Source organism: Musca vetustissima, unplaced genomic scaffold (genome assembly GCF_032173495.1).
Source record: "Musca vetustissima isolate MV318-11 ecotype Yass unplaced genomic scaffold, APGP_CSIRO_Mvet_v1 utg11182, whole genome shotgun sequence".
NCBI classification, from domain to species: Eukaryota; Metazoa; Arthropoda; class Insecta; order Diptera; family Muscidae; genus Musca; species Musca vetustissima.
The window spans coordinates 289,794-308,899 of NW_026882665.1; the positions used below are offsets into that span (position 1 = coordinate 289,794).

At 35.5% G+C, this 19,106-nt stretch overlaps 1 protein-coding gene across 1 annotated transcript in view; it reads left to right on the top strand.

The window, feature by feature from the left end:
* LOC133329275 (homeobox protein araucan) overlaps positions 1-19,106 on the top strand; it is a 64,028-nt gene that overhangs the window by 17,580 nt on the left and 27,342 nt on the right. The window contains exon 2 of the mRNA XM_061537765.1: positions 6,033-6,557. Within this exon, the coding sequence (XP_061393749.1) occupies positions 6,033-6,557 (525 nt within the window). The remainder of the gene's footprint in view (positions 1-6,032; positions 6,558-19,106) is intronic.

Genomic DNA, 19,106 nt, shown 5'->3' on the forward strand with positions numbered 1-19,106 from the left:
GGCCGGCATTTGTGGTGATGTTATCGCCCATATTCATATCGACCGACAACTAACGCAAGAACAATATAACCTCTTATGAAAGCTACCAAAAAGTGCCATCGATACGACAGAAGCCAAGTGTTGTATAATTTGCCTTTGTTGTTGTTATTATTATAAAAATAGCCCTGAAAACAAAAGAAAATGCATATCAAAGGAGAATTAAAACAAAATACACCTAAGCATTTAGCTCAGGAACGTTGAAACCTGTAATTAAGATAATTTCGTTCATTTACGGATATTATGACCAAACGACCAAAGAGTGAAAAATAAAATAAAAAAGTGATGACTTGTAGTTTATTTCATTGATCGAAGTTTTATTTTGACTGATTTGTGTCAGCGCACAAGAGCCTCACTTACGACAAATATTATGGCCATGGTAAGCCTTAGAATAATTCTCAGAGCTGAAAATCAAAAAATATTTGCCTAAGGCCTCATTTCGGATACCTGAAATATCGACATGGTCCTACTACTAGCATTGGAATACCTGACATTAGATTCCGTATAATTTAGTTAGAAATCGAAGGAAGAAACATAAAATTTTAAATTATTTTAATTATAATGTTTCACATCTGTTGAAAAATTGTAGCATAGATTTTCATAATTAGTATTCTATGTGCATATATATACGGAATTTTTAATTTCTTGCATTATGTGGAATAGCTTTTTGTTCGCCATACAGTGTTTCATAGAATCAATTAGATTTGCTGTGCTGATCTGAAAATAAAAAAAATCAGAGATTGAATTAAGAGGAAAATACCAAAGACGGGCCGGTCCAATTATATCGTACCCTACACCACTTTGTGTATATACTCATTTTCATTGGTTATTTGTTTATCGGCTATTTATTTAACCAGTAAGGAAAGCAGTAAAGTCGGACGGGGCCAACTATATGATGATTGCAATTTGAACATTGACAATCAGGAACATTGACAAGAAATTGGACGAAATTAAATTTGTGATCTTTATCTATATGTGAACCGTCTAACATCAAGTCATTTGAAATCTATGCTATATTTCATTTCATTTCGGGCGGTCGAAAGTATATATCGAAGCAATGTCTGAATCTGCACCAATTTTTACAAAACGCAATAACGCCATTCTTGTCTAAATTTGAAATGTTGTGCAAAATTTCGTGTCAATCTGACAAACATGAGAAGTTTAGAGCAACATTTTCCTGAAATCGGACAAAAATATGTATGGGAGCTATATCTAAATCTGAACCGAATTCCACATATCATTCTACATTCAATTCAATACGCTATACAAGATTTGTTGATAATCCTTGGGTTTGGTGTAGCATTTACTAGAAATCGGACGAAAATATATATGGGAGCAATATCTAAACCTAAACCGATTTCAACTAAATATCCCATACATCAATCTGGACCTAATTCAGTAAGCTGTGCAAAATTTGGTCTCAATTGCACAAAAATTGGGTGTTTGGTGCACCATTTATATAAAATCGGTCAAAACTATATATGGGAAATATATATATATGTATATATATATGTATATATATATGTATATATATATATATATATATATCTGTACCGATTTCAACAAAACTTTGGATACATTTATCTGGACAAAATTCCGTACGCTGTGCAAATTTTTGTCACAATTGGACAAATATTTAGAGTTTTGTGCTCCATTCCCATAAAATCGGACGAAACTATATATGGGAGCAATATCTAAATCTGAATCGATTTTAATACAACTTCGCATACATCAAACTAGTCTTATTGGGAGCTTTGTTCACCGATTATATACAATTGGACTAAACTACATCCAAATCTGAATCGATTTCAACAAAACTGTACCTAATTCCATACGATGTCTAAAATTTTGTCCCAATCGGACAAACATTGAAAGTTTGGTGTACCATTTACACAAAATCAAAAGAAAATATATATGAGAGATATATCTAAATCTGAACCGACTTCCAATCTCTACCTAATTTAATACGCGGTGCAAAATTTTATCTCAAATGGACAAACATTGGTAGTTTGGTGCACCATTTACTTAAAATTGGACAAAATATAGAATCTATATCTAAATCTGAAACTCTTTTCTCCAATTTCAATAGGGTTCATCCAAGTGCCAAATAAGTGAGATTTGAGATTTCATCTTATTCGGATCATAAATGCGACCTGTACTTTTTTTACGGACATGCAATAATAGACTCAGAAAGTGTTTCTATGCATATTCTCAAAAGGAACCATGGGTCTATCTCGTTTCCTTTTGCCTGGTACAAGCATATGTATGCATAAAGACATAATACCCTGCACTACAGTGTATTGAAGGGTACAGAAATAAGGATGAATGTGCCGAGTGGTCGTCCAGTACTGAGGGATAACATGGTCCGGAAAATTTTCCTGTCAAAGAACAGTGGTGATGAAAGCATTGTCCAGCCAATACAATCCAACGAAGATAAAAAAGATAATCATCTCTCGATAGCGTAAGGTCCAATCATGACCATATTGGTTTTCAGTTTTTAACGGCAAACCTTTACTTTTACTCTTTTTACCACTGTGCTCCAACGAATTCATATTAAATGTTTAGCTAATTTTAATTATTATTTACGAAGCATAATTATAGTCATTAGCAATGTTAAAACTAATTACAGGAAGAAGATAATAACTATTTTGAAATTTAACATCGAAACCTGATGTTGTTCCCATAAAATAAAAGACATAAATAAAATACAAGTTAGAAAATAAAATATACTTTTAATTTAAAATTATTTTTTTTTTAATAAATAACATTTCCCAGCTGAATCACACAGTAAATATAGCCTTGCACAGGTTTTCAATCAAAATCTCCCACAATCAATACTCCAGCTCGATAATTAATTCAACAAACAAACTCCGGATCGATGTAATAATTCTTAAATTTGGTGACATTTAACAACACGACACGATTAACAAAATTAACTATTCAAATCAGGCGATTATAAATGATGACCTGCGTTCGAAGATACCGCTTATAATTGTTAAATAAAAAAATACAAAAGAAACATTGAATCAAATTCATAGCACCATCTGAACAAAAGACCATAGCTTTGATGACACTTTAAGAAACAAAAAATTGGATATTTATATTCTCTATGCCTAACTATAGCAAACCTCCACCTCCTCCTCATTTTCCATATGTAAGCTTTGCTTTCAATGCTGTCTTGTGGGTCTGCCATGTTTTGCTGCCTCACTGATGCTTATCACAGTTTAAAAATTTCACACAATATCAAGCTACCGAATCAGATAAAAGGGGAAACTATTCAAGTATTGATCGATTTTTACAGATAGATTTCCATAGATATGTTGAGTAGACACGTTTAACTGTTATATTTAATAGCTTGGGAATGATATTTTAACAGTAGGCGGTGAATATGTGCCAAATACAAAGGGAGTATTATTTATGTAACTATTTTTTTTTTGGGGAATGTGTGGAACTTAGTTGGAGAACCAAAAACAAATCGAATTTTGTGTGTATAAGTCGTATTTAGTTAAAAGTAAGATAGAAATATTGATCATATAAACTTCGGTCTTATGACTTAGAAAGTTCAGTTCACACAAGAACTCAAGATAGTCAGTTGAAAAACACTAACAAGACCAATTTCTACTTCAGCATGAAAAGTTATTACACCTGAAAAGCCACTCCATTACCAACGGAATAGTTTTTTTTGAAAAGTCATTGGAACTTAGAAGAAGTGTAAAAGAGTGCAAAACTAAGTTATTTTGCCAACTGCCCAATTGTCATAACCTTGGATTTAGCTTTTGGCAAGTCAGCTGTGGGCAGATTGTCAGTGTAGATTGACTGCTAGAAGGGTGGTTGCGCCTTATCAGCCTTTCTGGAGGCCTTTTACGGGTCTATTCCGGTTAAAAACACTTCGTATTCGCCAACATTGGTTTATCCATCAACAACTGTCCAATTGTCATAACCTTGGAATTAAGTTTTGTCAATTCAGCATCGGTCCTGGTTGTCTTGAGGTTGTGCCTTATCAGCTTCTCCTCCTTTGGAGGGGCTACCGTGGTAGACTTCGCACGTGACGTTGGATTTCTATCTATTAAGAAGTCTTTCACAATGTCTCTCGAATGAATTTGAGGTTCCCCTTAATTAGAAGGAATTTTTTGTCCGTTGTAGAGTTCCTGTACCGTCCGATAAACCGTTTGCAGAAAAATAATTGCTCTCCTGTATATCTTCTTGCCAAAGGTCTTTTGACCTGTTTAGCGGTTCCTGGTTCTGGCGATTCATCCATATGTACGATGGGAAGGTCATCAGCACTATTATACTCTACAACGGCCAACTGCCTCAGAAGTCTCGAGACTTCACTACAAGCTGTGGAGATGAAATAGGGATCTTCTCGTTCGAAAGGGGTTACATCCTTTCTTATCATCTGAGAAGACTGACCTTGATTTGGAGAAGTCACTAGAATAGCTATCGTGTTAGTCACCACAGTGCTAATTACAGTGGTATCCGTAGCGTCGTCCTTGTCTGTCAAGGGTGAGTCATCCAGAGTTGCGTCGGGATGCCCGTAAGGCTATGTCTATTCCGGTTTGCATTGACGTAATCGAGAGTAATAGGGGTTGATTGATATAGAAATTGGTCCGGTACGATAGCATTGACCGTAGTCATTCGTAGGGGTTGATTGGATTCTGACATTGTAGAGTTCGAGATTGAGTAGGCGCCCACGTAACAACAATGCTCCGTTGAAATACAGTCGGGGCTCTGATTGCAAACCGTAAAACACTGATAGGCACGATGTCGCCTAACACCCCAGTATTAGGGAGACCACTTAGGAATGTAGTGATAATACTAATTGATAAGGCGCCATTGTCGCCTCCTCAGACCTGGGATCATATACATTCGGTCATTTCCTCCGAGACTCTCCCCCAGGACCCGCTGAGAATCCGTGACTGTTTATTTATATTCACAGTTTCCCAAGAATTTTATTGGTCTTTCCACCATTCGCAATCTGTGGACGCGTCCGTTAGCATTCAGCTCTGCTGCCCGAAGGCGGAACAGAGTTCATTGGAACTTACTTTTTCTAATGCGAGGTTCGGTCAACAGTCAATGCGGCTTTACGTGTTTTATAGGCGGGATAAGTTTTAGAACCGCGTTATCTTACGAAGAGGTACTCACAAATGGTCATCATAATCTTATGATTTAATATCTTGCAACTCCTACCATGAGGCCACATATAAGATAAGATATCTACACCTATAGTCCACCTTCGATTCAAGACGTCATAGATAGAGTTCACACTGAAAATATGTCTGATGAAATTTTTCGATATAGATTTCTATTTTTTTTTAATCAAAAAAACAGAAATTAAAAAAATTAAGATCATGCTGCTTGGGCTAGACCTTTTAAAATCGATCGGAATCTTTATATGAGGTCTATATCAAAACTCAAACCTGGAAATTTTCATCGCAGGTTAGTGAAGGCCCTTCAGGAAAATGGAATATCTACAGCAAATGCCGCTAAAGCATTCAATTCAATGGGAAGGGACCTGTATATTGGGGCTATGTTAAAACATGGAACTATATAGGAAATTGTCTGTAAATGTGCATTATGTCCTCGGATAGAGCCAGAGAAAACATGGGGACAATACTATGAACATATTCTGGGAAGAAGCATCTTCGATTTTAGAAATTTTGAAGGACTTAACGTCAAAATATCTAAGATATCGCGAGTCATGCAAATAGGGGCTAGTTGAAAACCCCTATTGAAAATTGTGTCACCATACAAGAGCCAGAAAGCCAAATTAGGGTCACTTCGAGTACACCTGTCAAAACACCGAAATATCGTTATATGGGGACCATACCGATATATCCCCTTTCAAATACCAAACATTACAGGAGCTGTTACAATGTGTGTGGGAATTTACAATCTTCCAATATTGTGAACTCCGTCATGATTTCAAAAGCAATGACATTCAACTAATTTCGAAATATTGAAATAGAAAAATATTAACCCTGTACTTTTCCTTTCAGTTACTCTCAGCCAGTGCCACACACTCACCACAAACTGGCGATACGGCAAGCGGTCCTGCAGCCATGACTAGTCCAAATGCTCCAGCTCAGAGTCCATCAGGCGAATGTCGTACAAATGTTTCAACAAATGTACCCCAGTCGAATAATCCCAGCGGTGCCAGTGGTGCACCTGAGGTATCAACTGGTGCTCTTAGTCCGGATGGATTGTCACAACATTCGAATAATGTTAGCGGCACACAAAATCCTGCAACAAATACCAACATGGAAAATACCCCACATGGTTCGAACAGTGCAGGATCGGCTGGCGGTGGTTCCTGTTGTGAAAATGGCCGACCAATAATGACTGATCCCGTTTCCGGTCAGACAGTGTGCTCCTGTCAATATGATTCGGCTCGTTTGGCTCTATCAAGTTACTCAAGATTGCCGGCGGCCAGTGTGGGTGTCTATGGTACACCATACCCATCGACGGAGCAGAATCCCTACCAAAGTATTGGAGTTGATAGTTCGGCCTTTTATTCGCCTTTGGTAAGTTTTTGGATTTTTACTATAATATCCGGGTATGGGTTAGTTTTTTTTTCGATTTCGTTCATACAAAAAGAAAAAAAATGTATGAAAACAAACGACCGGCAAATGTTTATGATCATCGTCATTCGAATGCCTTCATACATAATGCAAACAAACACATGCCCGTACAAATGAATGTTGATTATTGGCGGGCAGACACACTCTGAAAACAAAAGGCAACCATTACTCTTTATTGCTCCTCATGTCAACAGCAATAACGGCTTACGTTAAGGAAAAATGGTCATAACAAAAATATCAAATTTCAATTGATACCAATAATAATGACGATGACGACGACAACAACAACGACGACGATTACGATTATGACAACAATAGCAGCCGAGAAGCAACAACACTCCAAGCACTTTGCCCCAAAACGCATGGCCGCCCAATCGCCGGACCGGCCATTATTGTCATTTCGACATTAGAGCCAAACCATGGAGTACCTTCGTTATGGCCGACCGACAAACTGGCCGTCCGGCCGGCCGGGCGGCAAATAATAAGAAGACATGCCGAGAAAACCGAACAGACAGTTTCTTTTTGTTTGAGTGACTTTTGAGTGAGTTGCAATCGGCCATACTAATAATTCGATTTGCTTTAATAATAATGACATGCCAAGCAAATGGCTGCTATGTCATCCGACAGTCAATATCGAATGCAAACAATGCCAATAACGATGAATATCAATCGGAGGGCAATTACTCAAGTTTCATAATAAAAGCAATGCATAAATGGCATTGGCGGGAAATTTAGTCACATACTTGTTGTGGATTAAAAGGAATGAAAAATAGTTTATTATAAAGAATATCGCGCTGCAATATATAAAATCATAAAAAATATAAATCCGTGAATGGGTAAAATGTCGTTTTCTTAATATTTAAATTATTTATTATACCCTACACAACTATGTTGTCAGGGTATTATAGCTTTGTGCAGCCCCAAATGTTTGTAACGCCGCGAAATATTGGTCCTAGACCCACCTTTAAGTATACCGATCGTCATATCTCGACTAGCTGAGTCGATCTAGACATGTGTGTCCGTCCGTCCGTCCGTCCGTCTGTCCATTATAATTTGTAAACACGATACAGGCCACAGTTATGGACCAATCTTCACGAAATATTGCATGTAGGATGGGTTCTGGCCAATGAAGACCCCTATTGTTTTTGGAAAAGATCGGTTAATATTTAGGGGATGAAATGGACCAAATACTAAATTTTTGTCGGTTTTTCTGGTCGCTCCAGAGGCCGCAATTATGGCCCAAACACCGCGAATTTTTGCATGGAGAAGTGGATCGGGCCAGAGAATAAGCATGCATGTTTTGATAAAGATCGGTCAATATTTAGCGGGTCAAATGGACCCTGTGAAAAATGACAAAATTTGTATTCTATGGCATATATATTTACTCCTGGAGGATGTAGACCCCAGGAGTTAATAGCATATCCAAGAGGAGTGGTTGGCCTTTAAATTGATACCAAATATAGTGATGTGTCTACTCAGATGTGGGAGTTACAGTCAAATATTTACAGATGCTTACGTATTCAGATATTATTTAGTAACCCATTACCACATTAGAGGGAGAAATATCGCGCTGATGGCTTTGAAATTTTTCATGAAGTTCCAGTTATGGTCAAGAACAACGCCTACAATTTTCGGTGATGATCAGATTAAAATTTTGGGATGAAATGGACCGAAAACATAATTTTTTGTGTGTTTTCGAGTAGAGTATAATCCGAAAATCACAACACAACCCACCGTGAAGGTAATCTGGACAAGTAATTAGAAGGACTGTACTGAATATTCGAAAAAAGTAAGGAAGAGGTGTTGTTAACCTCTAATCGGACAAGAGGGGGCAAATATCACGAAATATTACTCAGACTCGGAATAAACATCCTCAGAAAGTTAGAGTTCGTGGTAGTTGTGTAGGGTATCGCATGGTCGGCCCCGTCCGACTATACTGCTCCGCTCACTGGTTTTTTTTTACTTTAGTGTTATATCAAGGATTTTTGATATATAACACTAAGGCCGAAATGGAAAAAGGTCGGTTGCCGACAGAAATATACTCTCAGCCTATGGTTGGCGGATGTCTAGGGTATTACTGTCTATTGTTGAGGTGGAGTATGTACTCAACTATATTGTAAGGGTAATATAGCTTTGTGTGGCCCTAAGAGTTTGAAACGTAGCGAAATTTTAAACACGATATAGGCCACAGTTATGGACAAATTGTCACAAAATTTTGCATGTCTGCCGTTAATATTAGTTTGGGGAAAAAGAAATCCATTATGAAAATGTCGATAAAATCAGAGAAATGATCGAAATTGACCGGCATGTTAGCAGTCGTAACATCGCCCTGGAGCTAACAGTCGACCGTAAAGCTGTTTTAATCCATTTACACAAAACTGGATTAAAAAAGCTCGATGTTTGGGTGCTACACCAATTAACAGAAAAATAGGATGGATCGAATTTCCATCTAAATTCTGATTTCTACTGTCAACAACTGGAGCTTTTGTAGATAGCAATTGACCAGAAACGACCAGAATTGGCCGAAAAGGAAAGGTGTCGTGTTCCACCAGAACATCTACAGTGACTCGACAGACACTTCGGGAGCATGGTTATGAAGTATTAATGTATCCGCCATACAGTCCCGACGTGGCACCAATCGATTATCATCTAAGTCTTGCATTGCAAAATTCCTTTAAAAATTCCTTGGTATCTAGGGAGGATTGTGAAAATCGACTACTAGAGTTTTTCCTGCAAATAGAGAGCAGGACTCCTATGAGAGAGGCATTATGAAGTTATCTTTAGAATGAACGGAACAAAGCGGTGCATGTTAAATAAAGTCCCTTAGTTCATATAAAAATAATGGATTTCTTTTCCCCAACCTAATGTTTAGGAAATGAAATGGACCAAAAACTTATTTTTTTGTCTGTTTTTGAGGTCGATTTGGAGGCCACAATAATGACCCGAACGTCATGAAATTGTACACAGGGCCATAGAATAAGCATGTCAGTTTTGATGAAGAACGGTGAATATTTAGCGGGCCAAATCCACCCAGATTTTTGTGTGAAAAATTAAAACAATTGTATTCATTTGCGAATATATTTCCTCCTGAAGGATAGAGACCCGAGAAGTTGATTTTGTATATTAGAGAGGTTGTTCATATTTAAATTGCTACCAATTATAATGTTGTATGTATTCTGATGTGGGAGTTATGGGTACATATTTACAAATATCTACCTATTCTGATTACCATTACCAACGCTACCATACTAGAGGGCCTATATTTCGCCGTGACCAATTTTAAATTTTACACGGAGTTCCAGTTATGGTCAAGGACGATGCCTGCAACTTTTGGAGACGATCACATAATATTTCTTGTATGAAATGGATCCAAAACTTAATTGTTGTATGTTTTTTCAAGGTCAGTAATAAGCCAAACATTACAGCACATTGGGAAGGGAATCTTGGCAACTAACAAGAATTGCTCCTTCGATCGGTTTTGATTCAGCGGGTTAAATCAACCAAGATATTTATGTATAAAATGAAAAACAAAATGCATCTTATATCCTAAATGTTGTAAGAAAGAGGGTGCAAATATCCCGTAATATTGCACAGGCTCGGAATATTGATCCACAGAGAGTTAGAGTCCCATGGTAGTTGTTTAGGTTTTCATATGGCCGGGTCCATCCGACTATACCGCTCCACTCACTGGTTTTTATTAACTTTATAACGTGTCAAAATTCTAACAATTTAAGGGGGGGGGGGGGGGGTACCAAAAGAAGTGGTCTGATAAATCCCATCATCGGACTTGATCTAGACTTGTTGAACATATTACCATTTACAAAGTTTGGGTGAAATGTCACAAATTTTCAAAATTTTGACCCTTTGTGTGCTTGATTAAAATATTAGATTGAGAACAGATTGGTTCAAATCGGATAGCCTATTCTCATCATATTACCAAAGTAATTTTCAGCAACATTTGGACCATTTGAAGAGATACCAGAAGGAATAGACTGATATGACACGTCTTCGAACTTGATTTAAGTTTTAAATAAATATTACGGCGCTCGCAGTTTGTGTGAAATAGAGCGTTCAGTTCTCTTGATATTTGATTAACAAATTTTCAAAATTTTGACACTTTGTGGGCCAGGTACATTATGAATGGTTCGATGGGTTTCATCTTCGGACTTGATCTAGGATTAATAAAAAATATTACAATGTGCAAAGTTTTGATGAAATTTAAATATTTCTTTCGCTTTAAATGAGATTTAAAAGTTTATAAAATACTAGCATATACCCGCTACTTCGTTAGTGAACGTAGCGAATGTGGGGTGTATTTAAAACCATATATCGACCATTATTAAAATTTTAGAACTATATAGTACGAATGTTCTGCCATAGCATGTTCTCAAATCTACCTCAGTATCTCAACCCTATACTAAATTCGGTGTAATTTTTTACCATTTGTACTCTTGTAATACTTATTTTGGAAAAAAATCTAATATAGCCCAAATCCAAATTGAGTTGCAGTTAGTGCACATTAATATAAATTTCCATAACTACCTTCTTTAGCAATCATAAGTACGAATTTTCAACACTTCCCACATACCCCAATCTGAATTCCAAATTTCAGGATTCTATCAGTTCACCTAAATCCAATTTTTATCACATTTAGTACCACTTAGAACACATAAGTAAAAATTTCCATTACTACCTACATCATGCAATCCAATTGAAATCATGAATTAGATAAAATCTTAATTATAATCCAAATAGTATCAAATTTAGTACACAGTAGTACAAATTTCCAAAACTTCCTAGTTAACCAAATCCGAGTTTCAGGATTCCAACTCTATTGGTTCACCCACAATTCAAATTGTAGTAAATTTAGTACCAATGTCCAAAAATTCCTACATACCTCAATCCTACACCCGCACAGTTATCCTAAATCCAAGTTTCCGGATTCCTTCACCCCCAGAGTGATACTAAATCCAAGTTTCAGGATTCCAACTCTATCGGTTCACCCACAATTTAAATTGTACCAAATTTAGTACACAGTAGTACGAATTTCTAAAACTTTCTACACACCCCAATCATACCCCCCACACTGACCATCGGTTCACCCACAATTCAAATTGTACTAAATTTAGTGCATAGTAGTACCAATTTCCAAAACTTCCTACATACCCTAATTCTACACCTATACGGTGATCCTAAATCAAAATTTCAGGATTCCAACTCTATCGGTTCACCAACAATTCAAATTGTACCAAATTTAGTACCCATAAGTATTATTTTCTTAAACTGAATCCTGACCCTAAACCTACATCCCTACAATGATCCTAACTACAAACTTCATTGTTCCAGCTCTATCGGTTCACCCAAACCCAAATTGTACCAATCATAGTACGATTTAGTACTTTTTGTACCCATAAGTAAAAATTTCCAAAACTACGTACATATCCCAATCCTACACTCCGACGGTAATGTTAATTTAAATTTTCAGGATTCCAGCTCGATTTGTACCTCCAAATCAAATTTGTACCAAATATAGTACAATATAGTACTATTCGTACACATGAGTACACGTTCTCCAAACTCTCCTCATATCGACCCTACTTCTCAACGTTATTTTACATTCCAAATTTCACGTTTTTAGCTCAATACATTCACATGCTACGAAATTGTACCAAATGTAGTACATTTTCGTACTTTTCGGATAGTTATAGTTCGAATTTCCAAAAACCCTTTAGTACATCTATCCTACATTCAATCAACGACCACCAACCCAAATTTCAGAGTTCTAGCTCCACCGGTTCGCCAAATACATTCAGTACTGTTGAGTACTTTTCGTACCGTTCTAGTACGAATTTCCAAAAACCCAGCCTTATCTGTCACCTTTGGACCAAGAGCGACACTCATCCAAAATTTCAAGATTCTAGCTTCAGCCGTTTCGTCTGGGCTTTGATGAATCGTTAAATCAGTCAGTCAGTCAATCACTTTACTCTTTTATTAGTATAGATTAGGGCCTTGTGGGGTAGGAACTAGTAGGAGTGGACCAATATGTCCTATCTTACAATATGATACAATCTTGGGTAAAATATTAGGGGTTGTAGAACAATATTTAGACGAAGAGCATTTTGTACATACCAATATTAGCCATAAACCTGAGTGTGTATAAAAATATGGATTTGGAAAAAATGGGTGTATTAATATAAAACCTAGATTCGGTATTTTGGGCACGTTTTTTAACCGAATTAGCTGTCATTTTGCATTTCGGGTTCTAATTGGGTACCAAAATTGCCTGCCATAAAATTATAAATTGTAACCAACACTTTTCTTTGATCGGTTGCTTCAGTTTTTGTGTAAAGTCCGGGGGGACCAAGTTTTATGAATATGGCCTTAACCACCGGTACGATAACGAATTTATTGTTGACGAAAAACTCTCGTACAAGTATCGATGTGTGAAAAGTATGATGGTGCAAAATCCATGATTGATTCTTACACAATTCTGACGAACTATGTACTTTCTTGTCTCAAGAATGAATCGTCCATCACGTCACACTTAGCCGAACTTTTCAGTATTGTACGTTTCAATTCGGACGAATGAACTTTGTTTTCAATGTCAGTACTGACCTTTATGAGATAATCTAGATAATAAAGTGCTAAAAATTAGAACGTAAATAACTATGTCGAAAAAAACGAGTTTTATGATGCTTACACCATAAATCGGATATACCATCAATAGATTTTGATGTTTAAAAAATGACCGGTCCTAATTAAAAATGGATTTCATGTTTTAAAAAGAGAACTACGGCCACAATAATTCTATAAATTCTGTGGTAAACAATATATGTGCACCGAAGCAATACAATAACAATACATTGCTGACAATTCCGAATTGCAAGAGCTGGTTGGCTGCCTAGCTTGTTTGTGCCTATGTTTAACATCTTCAATTGCTACAATGGATAGATAACGACATCAACATCAGCAGCAACTCTGATGACAACAACATAAACTTTAACAACCACCAACCAAAGAAAGCTCTTGCCACAAACGACTCATATTGCTACATTATGACATACATTGTGACTGTCGACAACGAATGGATACGCCGTCATCCACATTTGTATTAACTCAGTCCGTATTGGCTATAAAGGAGGAGTATTAGAAAATAGTATCAACTATCAGTAATATTTTTGTCTTACGGGACAAACATGTTTAGAACATGGCTACTAGTTGTATTCGCACACACAGACACACACATAGATATATATAAGGAACTGGATTAACAATTCTTGAACAGAATCAGTCTTTGTTGTTGGATTTTTATTTTATTTCACTAAATAAATATCTGATACTTTCCTCTTTGTCGTCGATTGTGATCGGCGGTGTGGATTTCATGTTAACGTTCAAAGCTTACTCCTATCAATTTTCTGTGTGCCCGTAATATTAGGTTTTGATATTGAAATTCAATTCTGCTATGTCTCATTTATAAGGAACCAATATAAAGCGATGGGCAACATTATAAGGTGGAGTGTGTATAAAATTTATATTTCAGTTTGCAACAACTTGAAATATTCGCTTGAGGCACCAAAAAGTATATATATATATATATTTATTTATATTTATATATATCAGAATAAAATTCTATGTCATTTGTCCGACAGTTTGTTGATATCACAATATTGAAGATAGATTGTTGTTATTGAACATGTTATATATTGACCATGCCCAATATTCAGTATTTTTGTTTTTTTTTTCAAGTTTTTTTTAACGAATTTGCTGGAAATTGGAATTTGGTTTCACACGGGGTAGAATATTTTGCTACTGAAAATTATGATTATTTGTCCCCATATGACCATAACCACTAATTTTCGGGCACGTTTTTCAATAGAATAGGTTATAATTTGATATTCGGAATTAGGCAAAATCAACTACCAAAAACTATCAATATTAGCCCATGTTTCGAGGTAACACAAATATAAAAGTATACACCACCCTTCCCCCCCCCCCCTTTCCGTATTTTGAAGCTTTTGGGCATATTTTTCAACCTAATCATCTATAATTTTGTATTTTCGGGTTTCACTGGGTAGACAAATGTCCTATTAAAAATTTTAAATATTGGTGCACATCCCACATTTCGGTCTTTTGGGGGATATGGGCACGTGTTTGAACCCAATTTTATATTTCTGAGTAGAAAGTCTTCCTACCAAAAATTATCAATATCGATTTAGGTTTCGGTATGTATGCGAAGTTTTGTTGAAATCGTTTCAGTTTTAGATATAGCTCCCATATATAGTTTCGTACGATTTCATGTGAATGATGCACAAACTCCCAATATTTGTCCTTTTGGGACAAAATTCTGCACAGAGTACTGAATTAAGTGCAGACTGATGTCTGCGAAGTTTTGTTAAAATCGGTTCATATTTAGACATAGCTCCCATATATAGTTTCGTCCGATTTTTTGTGAATGATACACCAAACTCTCAATATTTGTCTGATTGGGTAAAATTGTGCATAGCGAATGCTATTGAATGATGCGTGATAAGGTTTGTTGAAATCGGTTAAATTTTTCATGTAGGTCCTCTATTTATTTTCGTTCGATTTAATGTAAATGGTGGTTACACGAAATTTTGCAGAGGGCATTAAATTGGATATGGTGATTACAAAAAAAAATGGTGTATGCAACAGTTACTCAATTAGGTCCATGTGTTTATATATAGCTGCTATACATAATTTGACTCGATTTCATACAAATGGTACACCAAAGAATCCAAGTCTGTCCGTTTGACATGCAATTTTTCATTGATTTCAGAATGATATGTGTATGGGGTTTTTCAATTGGCTCAGATATTTAATTTCGCCCGATTCCATCCCAATGGTCCTCCAAAGATTCTATGACCGTTTTATCTACAGGATATCGTAGATATTAACATATCTTGCATGTACCCAAAGTGGTGAAGGGTACCATATATTCGGCCCCGTCCGACTTGTGAACTTTCCTTACTGGTTTACTTGTTTGTTTTGTTTGATAAATCGGTTAGTCTGTAGGGTATTTATAGGGTGCTGACCCTCCCGACTTTAATTTCTGCTTAATTGTTTTTTACGAATGCTATTTTATTACAAAATTATTATTGTTGTTGTTATTGTAAAAATAAATTTTGGGAAAGTTTTTATAAAGTTTGAGCATTTCAAATAATCTTACCAACCCACATAATCACATTCAAGAACGCCACAAAATGAGTTCAACTCTTGTAGAAATGTTGTAATTAAACAAAATGACTTCAATAAAAATAAACAGTCATAAAGTCAATGAAGAACAAATAACAAAGAAGACAACATATTCGGTGCCGGATAATAAGCAGGTAAACAAATTAAAATGCCACTTGCTAATAAAAACAAATTACTAAGTTTAGTGTTGGTAATCTCAAGTGCACATAAAATTTAAATGTTATGAGTAGATAATTTTTTTAGTGTGCTAAAAAGAAATACAAAGAAAAGAAAATCAATGTTTATAACACTGATGTGAATTTAGCATCTTAAAAATATAAAAAAATCTAACTATAGCCAATCATAACCCAATTATTAGCTGAAATCTATAAACATAATTTTCAATGCCAAACATCTTGGGATTAAGTAATTTAAAGGTTTTGCAAATAATTTATTTGACAAATTTATGGTAATGGGTATACAATTGGAACCACACATGCTTCGGACCGCATTACAAAAATTTTTGGATAATTCCGTACGCGGGATAAAAACCCTTGGAGAGTATATTAAGAACGCAGAAGGAACCAGTAAGGAAAGTAGTAAAGTCGGACGGAGCCGACTCTATGACACCCTTCACCACTTTGTGTATATTCAACAGACGAATCCTAGCAGACGTCGCATTTTTAAAGGACTAGTAAAAATAAATTGGATCCATAAACATGTTATTCTGCAATTCATTACGCTGTGCCAAATTTCGTGCAAACCGAAAGATATTATGGGACTTTGGTACAAAATTTACCTTAAATCGGACGAAAATATATATGGGATCTATATCTAAATCTGAGCCGATTTTCAGGAAACTTAACACATATCATTCTAGGCCTAATTCATTACGCACCATTTACATTTAATAGGACAAAAATATATATGGAAGCTTCATCTAAATCTGAACAGATTTTCAGGAAACTTAACACACATAATTCTAGCCTTTATTCAGTACGCTGTGGCAAATTAAGGGCAAATCGAAACATATATAGGGACTTTGGTACACCATTTACATTAAATCGGACGAAAATATATATGGGAGCTATATCTAAATCTGAACCGATTTTCTGGAAACTTAACACACATCATTCTATACCTAATTCATTACGCTGTGCCAAATTTCGTGCAAATCGAGAGATATATAGGGACTTTGATGCACCATTTACATTAAATCGGACGAAAATATATATGGAAGCTATATCTAAATCTGAATCGATTTTCAGGAAACTTAACACACATAACTATAGACTTTATTCAGTACGCTGTGGCAAATCGAAACATATATAGGGGCTGTGGTACACCATTTCTATTAAATCGGATGAAAATATATATTGGAGCTATATCTAAGCCTGGATCGATTTTCAGGAAACTTAACACACATCACTACTAACCTAATTCAGTATACTATGCCATATTTCGTGCAAATCGAAAGATATATAGGGGCTTAGGTGCACCATTTACATAAAATCGGACGAATATATATATATATATATATATATATGGGAGCTGTATTTAAATCTGAGCCGATTTTCAGGAAAGTTAGCACACATCATTCTATACCTAATTCATTACGCTGTGCCGAATTTCGTGCAAATCGAAACATATATAGGGACTTTGGTGCAACATTTACATAAAATCGGACGAATATATATATATATATATATATATGGGAGCTATATGTAAATCTGGACCGATTTTAAGGAAACTTTACACACAACATTCTAGACCTAATTCAGTACGCTGTGCCAAATTTCGTGCAAATCGAAAGATATATGGGGACTTTGGTTCACCATTTACATAAAATCGGACGAATATATATGGGAGCTATATCTAAATATAAATATATGTGAGCTATATCTAAATCTGAACCGATTTTTCCCAATTTCAATAGGGTTCGCCCTTGGGCCAAATAAGTGACCTGTGCCAAATTTCATCCAATTCGGATCATAAATGCGACCTGTACTTTGTTTACAATTTGACATGGATAGACAGACAGACGGACGGACGGACATGCATAAATCGACTTAGAAAGTGATTCTATGCATATTCTCAAAAGGAACCATGTGTCTATCTCGTTTCCTTTTGCCTGTTACAAACATACGCACAAAGACATAATACCCTGTACCACAGTGTGGTGAAGGGTATAAAAATTCAACATAGGTTTTTATGTTAAGACCAGATAATGTACGACTGGGCTACCTAGTATGGCAATTCCTTATTTTTTCTCCAAATTTTGGAAACATTTCAATTAAGACAAAACAAAGCATTTCGGCATGTCTTTTGTGATGCTAAACCAAATCGAAACATATATATTTTTGATAACAAAAAAAAAACATGATCAGTTTTGCTAAACAAGATTATTAAATTTTCATAAAAACCACATAAAAATTAAGAAATTATTTTTAAATGTCAAATATAAAAAAAAAACTTGATCTGTAAGCAATAACGTGAGAAAAAGAGTTCAAATATTCATAAGTGCCATAGTGCCATATTGAAATGTTTCACTGCAATGGCGTTTTGATTTGATAATCTCCCCCCCCAACACAAGAATCATAAATATAAACAAAAACAATAACGCAAAAAACAAAACTATATTTATTTCTACACCATTTTCAAGACAAAATAAGAAAAGGTGATTTTCGAAATTAATAAAACATTGATTTTTATATGAATTTTATGTGTATTGCGGCGTTCAGCCCGAGACACAATGTTCGAATAATTAAAAATGTTAATTATTCATAATAAATCAAATGATTGACGGGGAACACAACCAACCAGACGACCAACCAACCAATCGTAAAATATTTCACATCATGAATCCACAAATTGGAGGTAAGCATCAGGGTATCAGCGATATAAATGTCTTAGACATTATTTACTAGCAGCAGCAGCAACAGCAGAAATGGCTGTACCATAATTTATATGTTAAATACAAATTTCAATATTAGTTCCCATAAAGATGTAATTCGTAATTCAAATTCAAACAAGTGAATGCGGAGGAGGGCTGCTCTTGTATAAGCCCTTCAGCTTGAGGAAATTAAAAAAAAAATTACCCAATGCAAATGGTCGAAAATGTCAAATTGCATCCAAATCTGATAAAAGATACTTTTTATTTTGAAATTGCATTTAAATAATAACAATTCTAATATAATCTCCACCATATATTATATTAGTTATAAAAACGTTGAAGAGTACCAATGAACGAAACTTCCAATATCTTAAAGAGGTGGGTATTTAAAATACCAGCCATCGTTC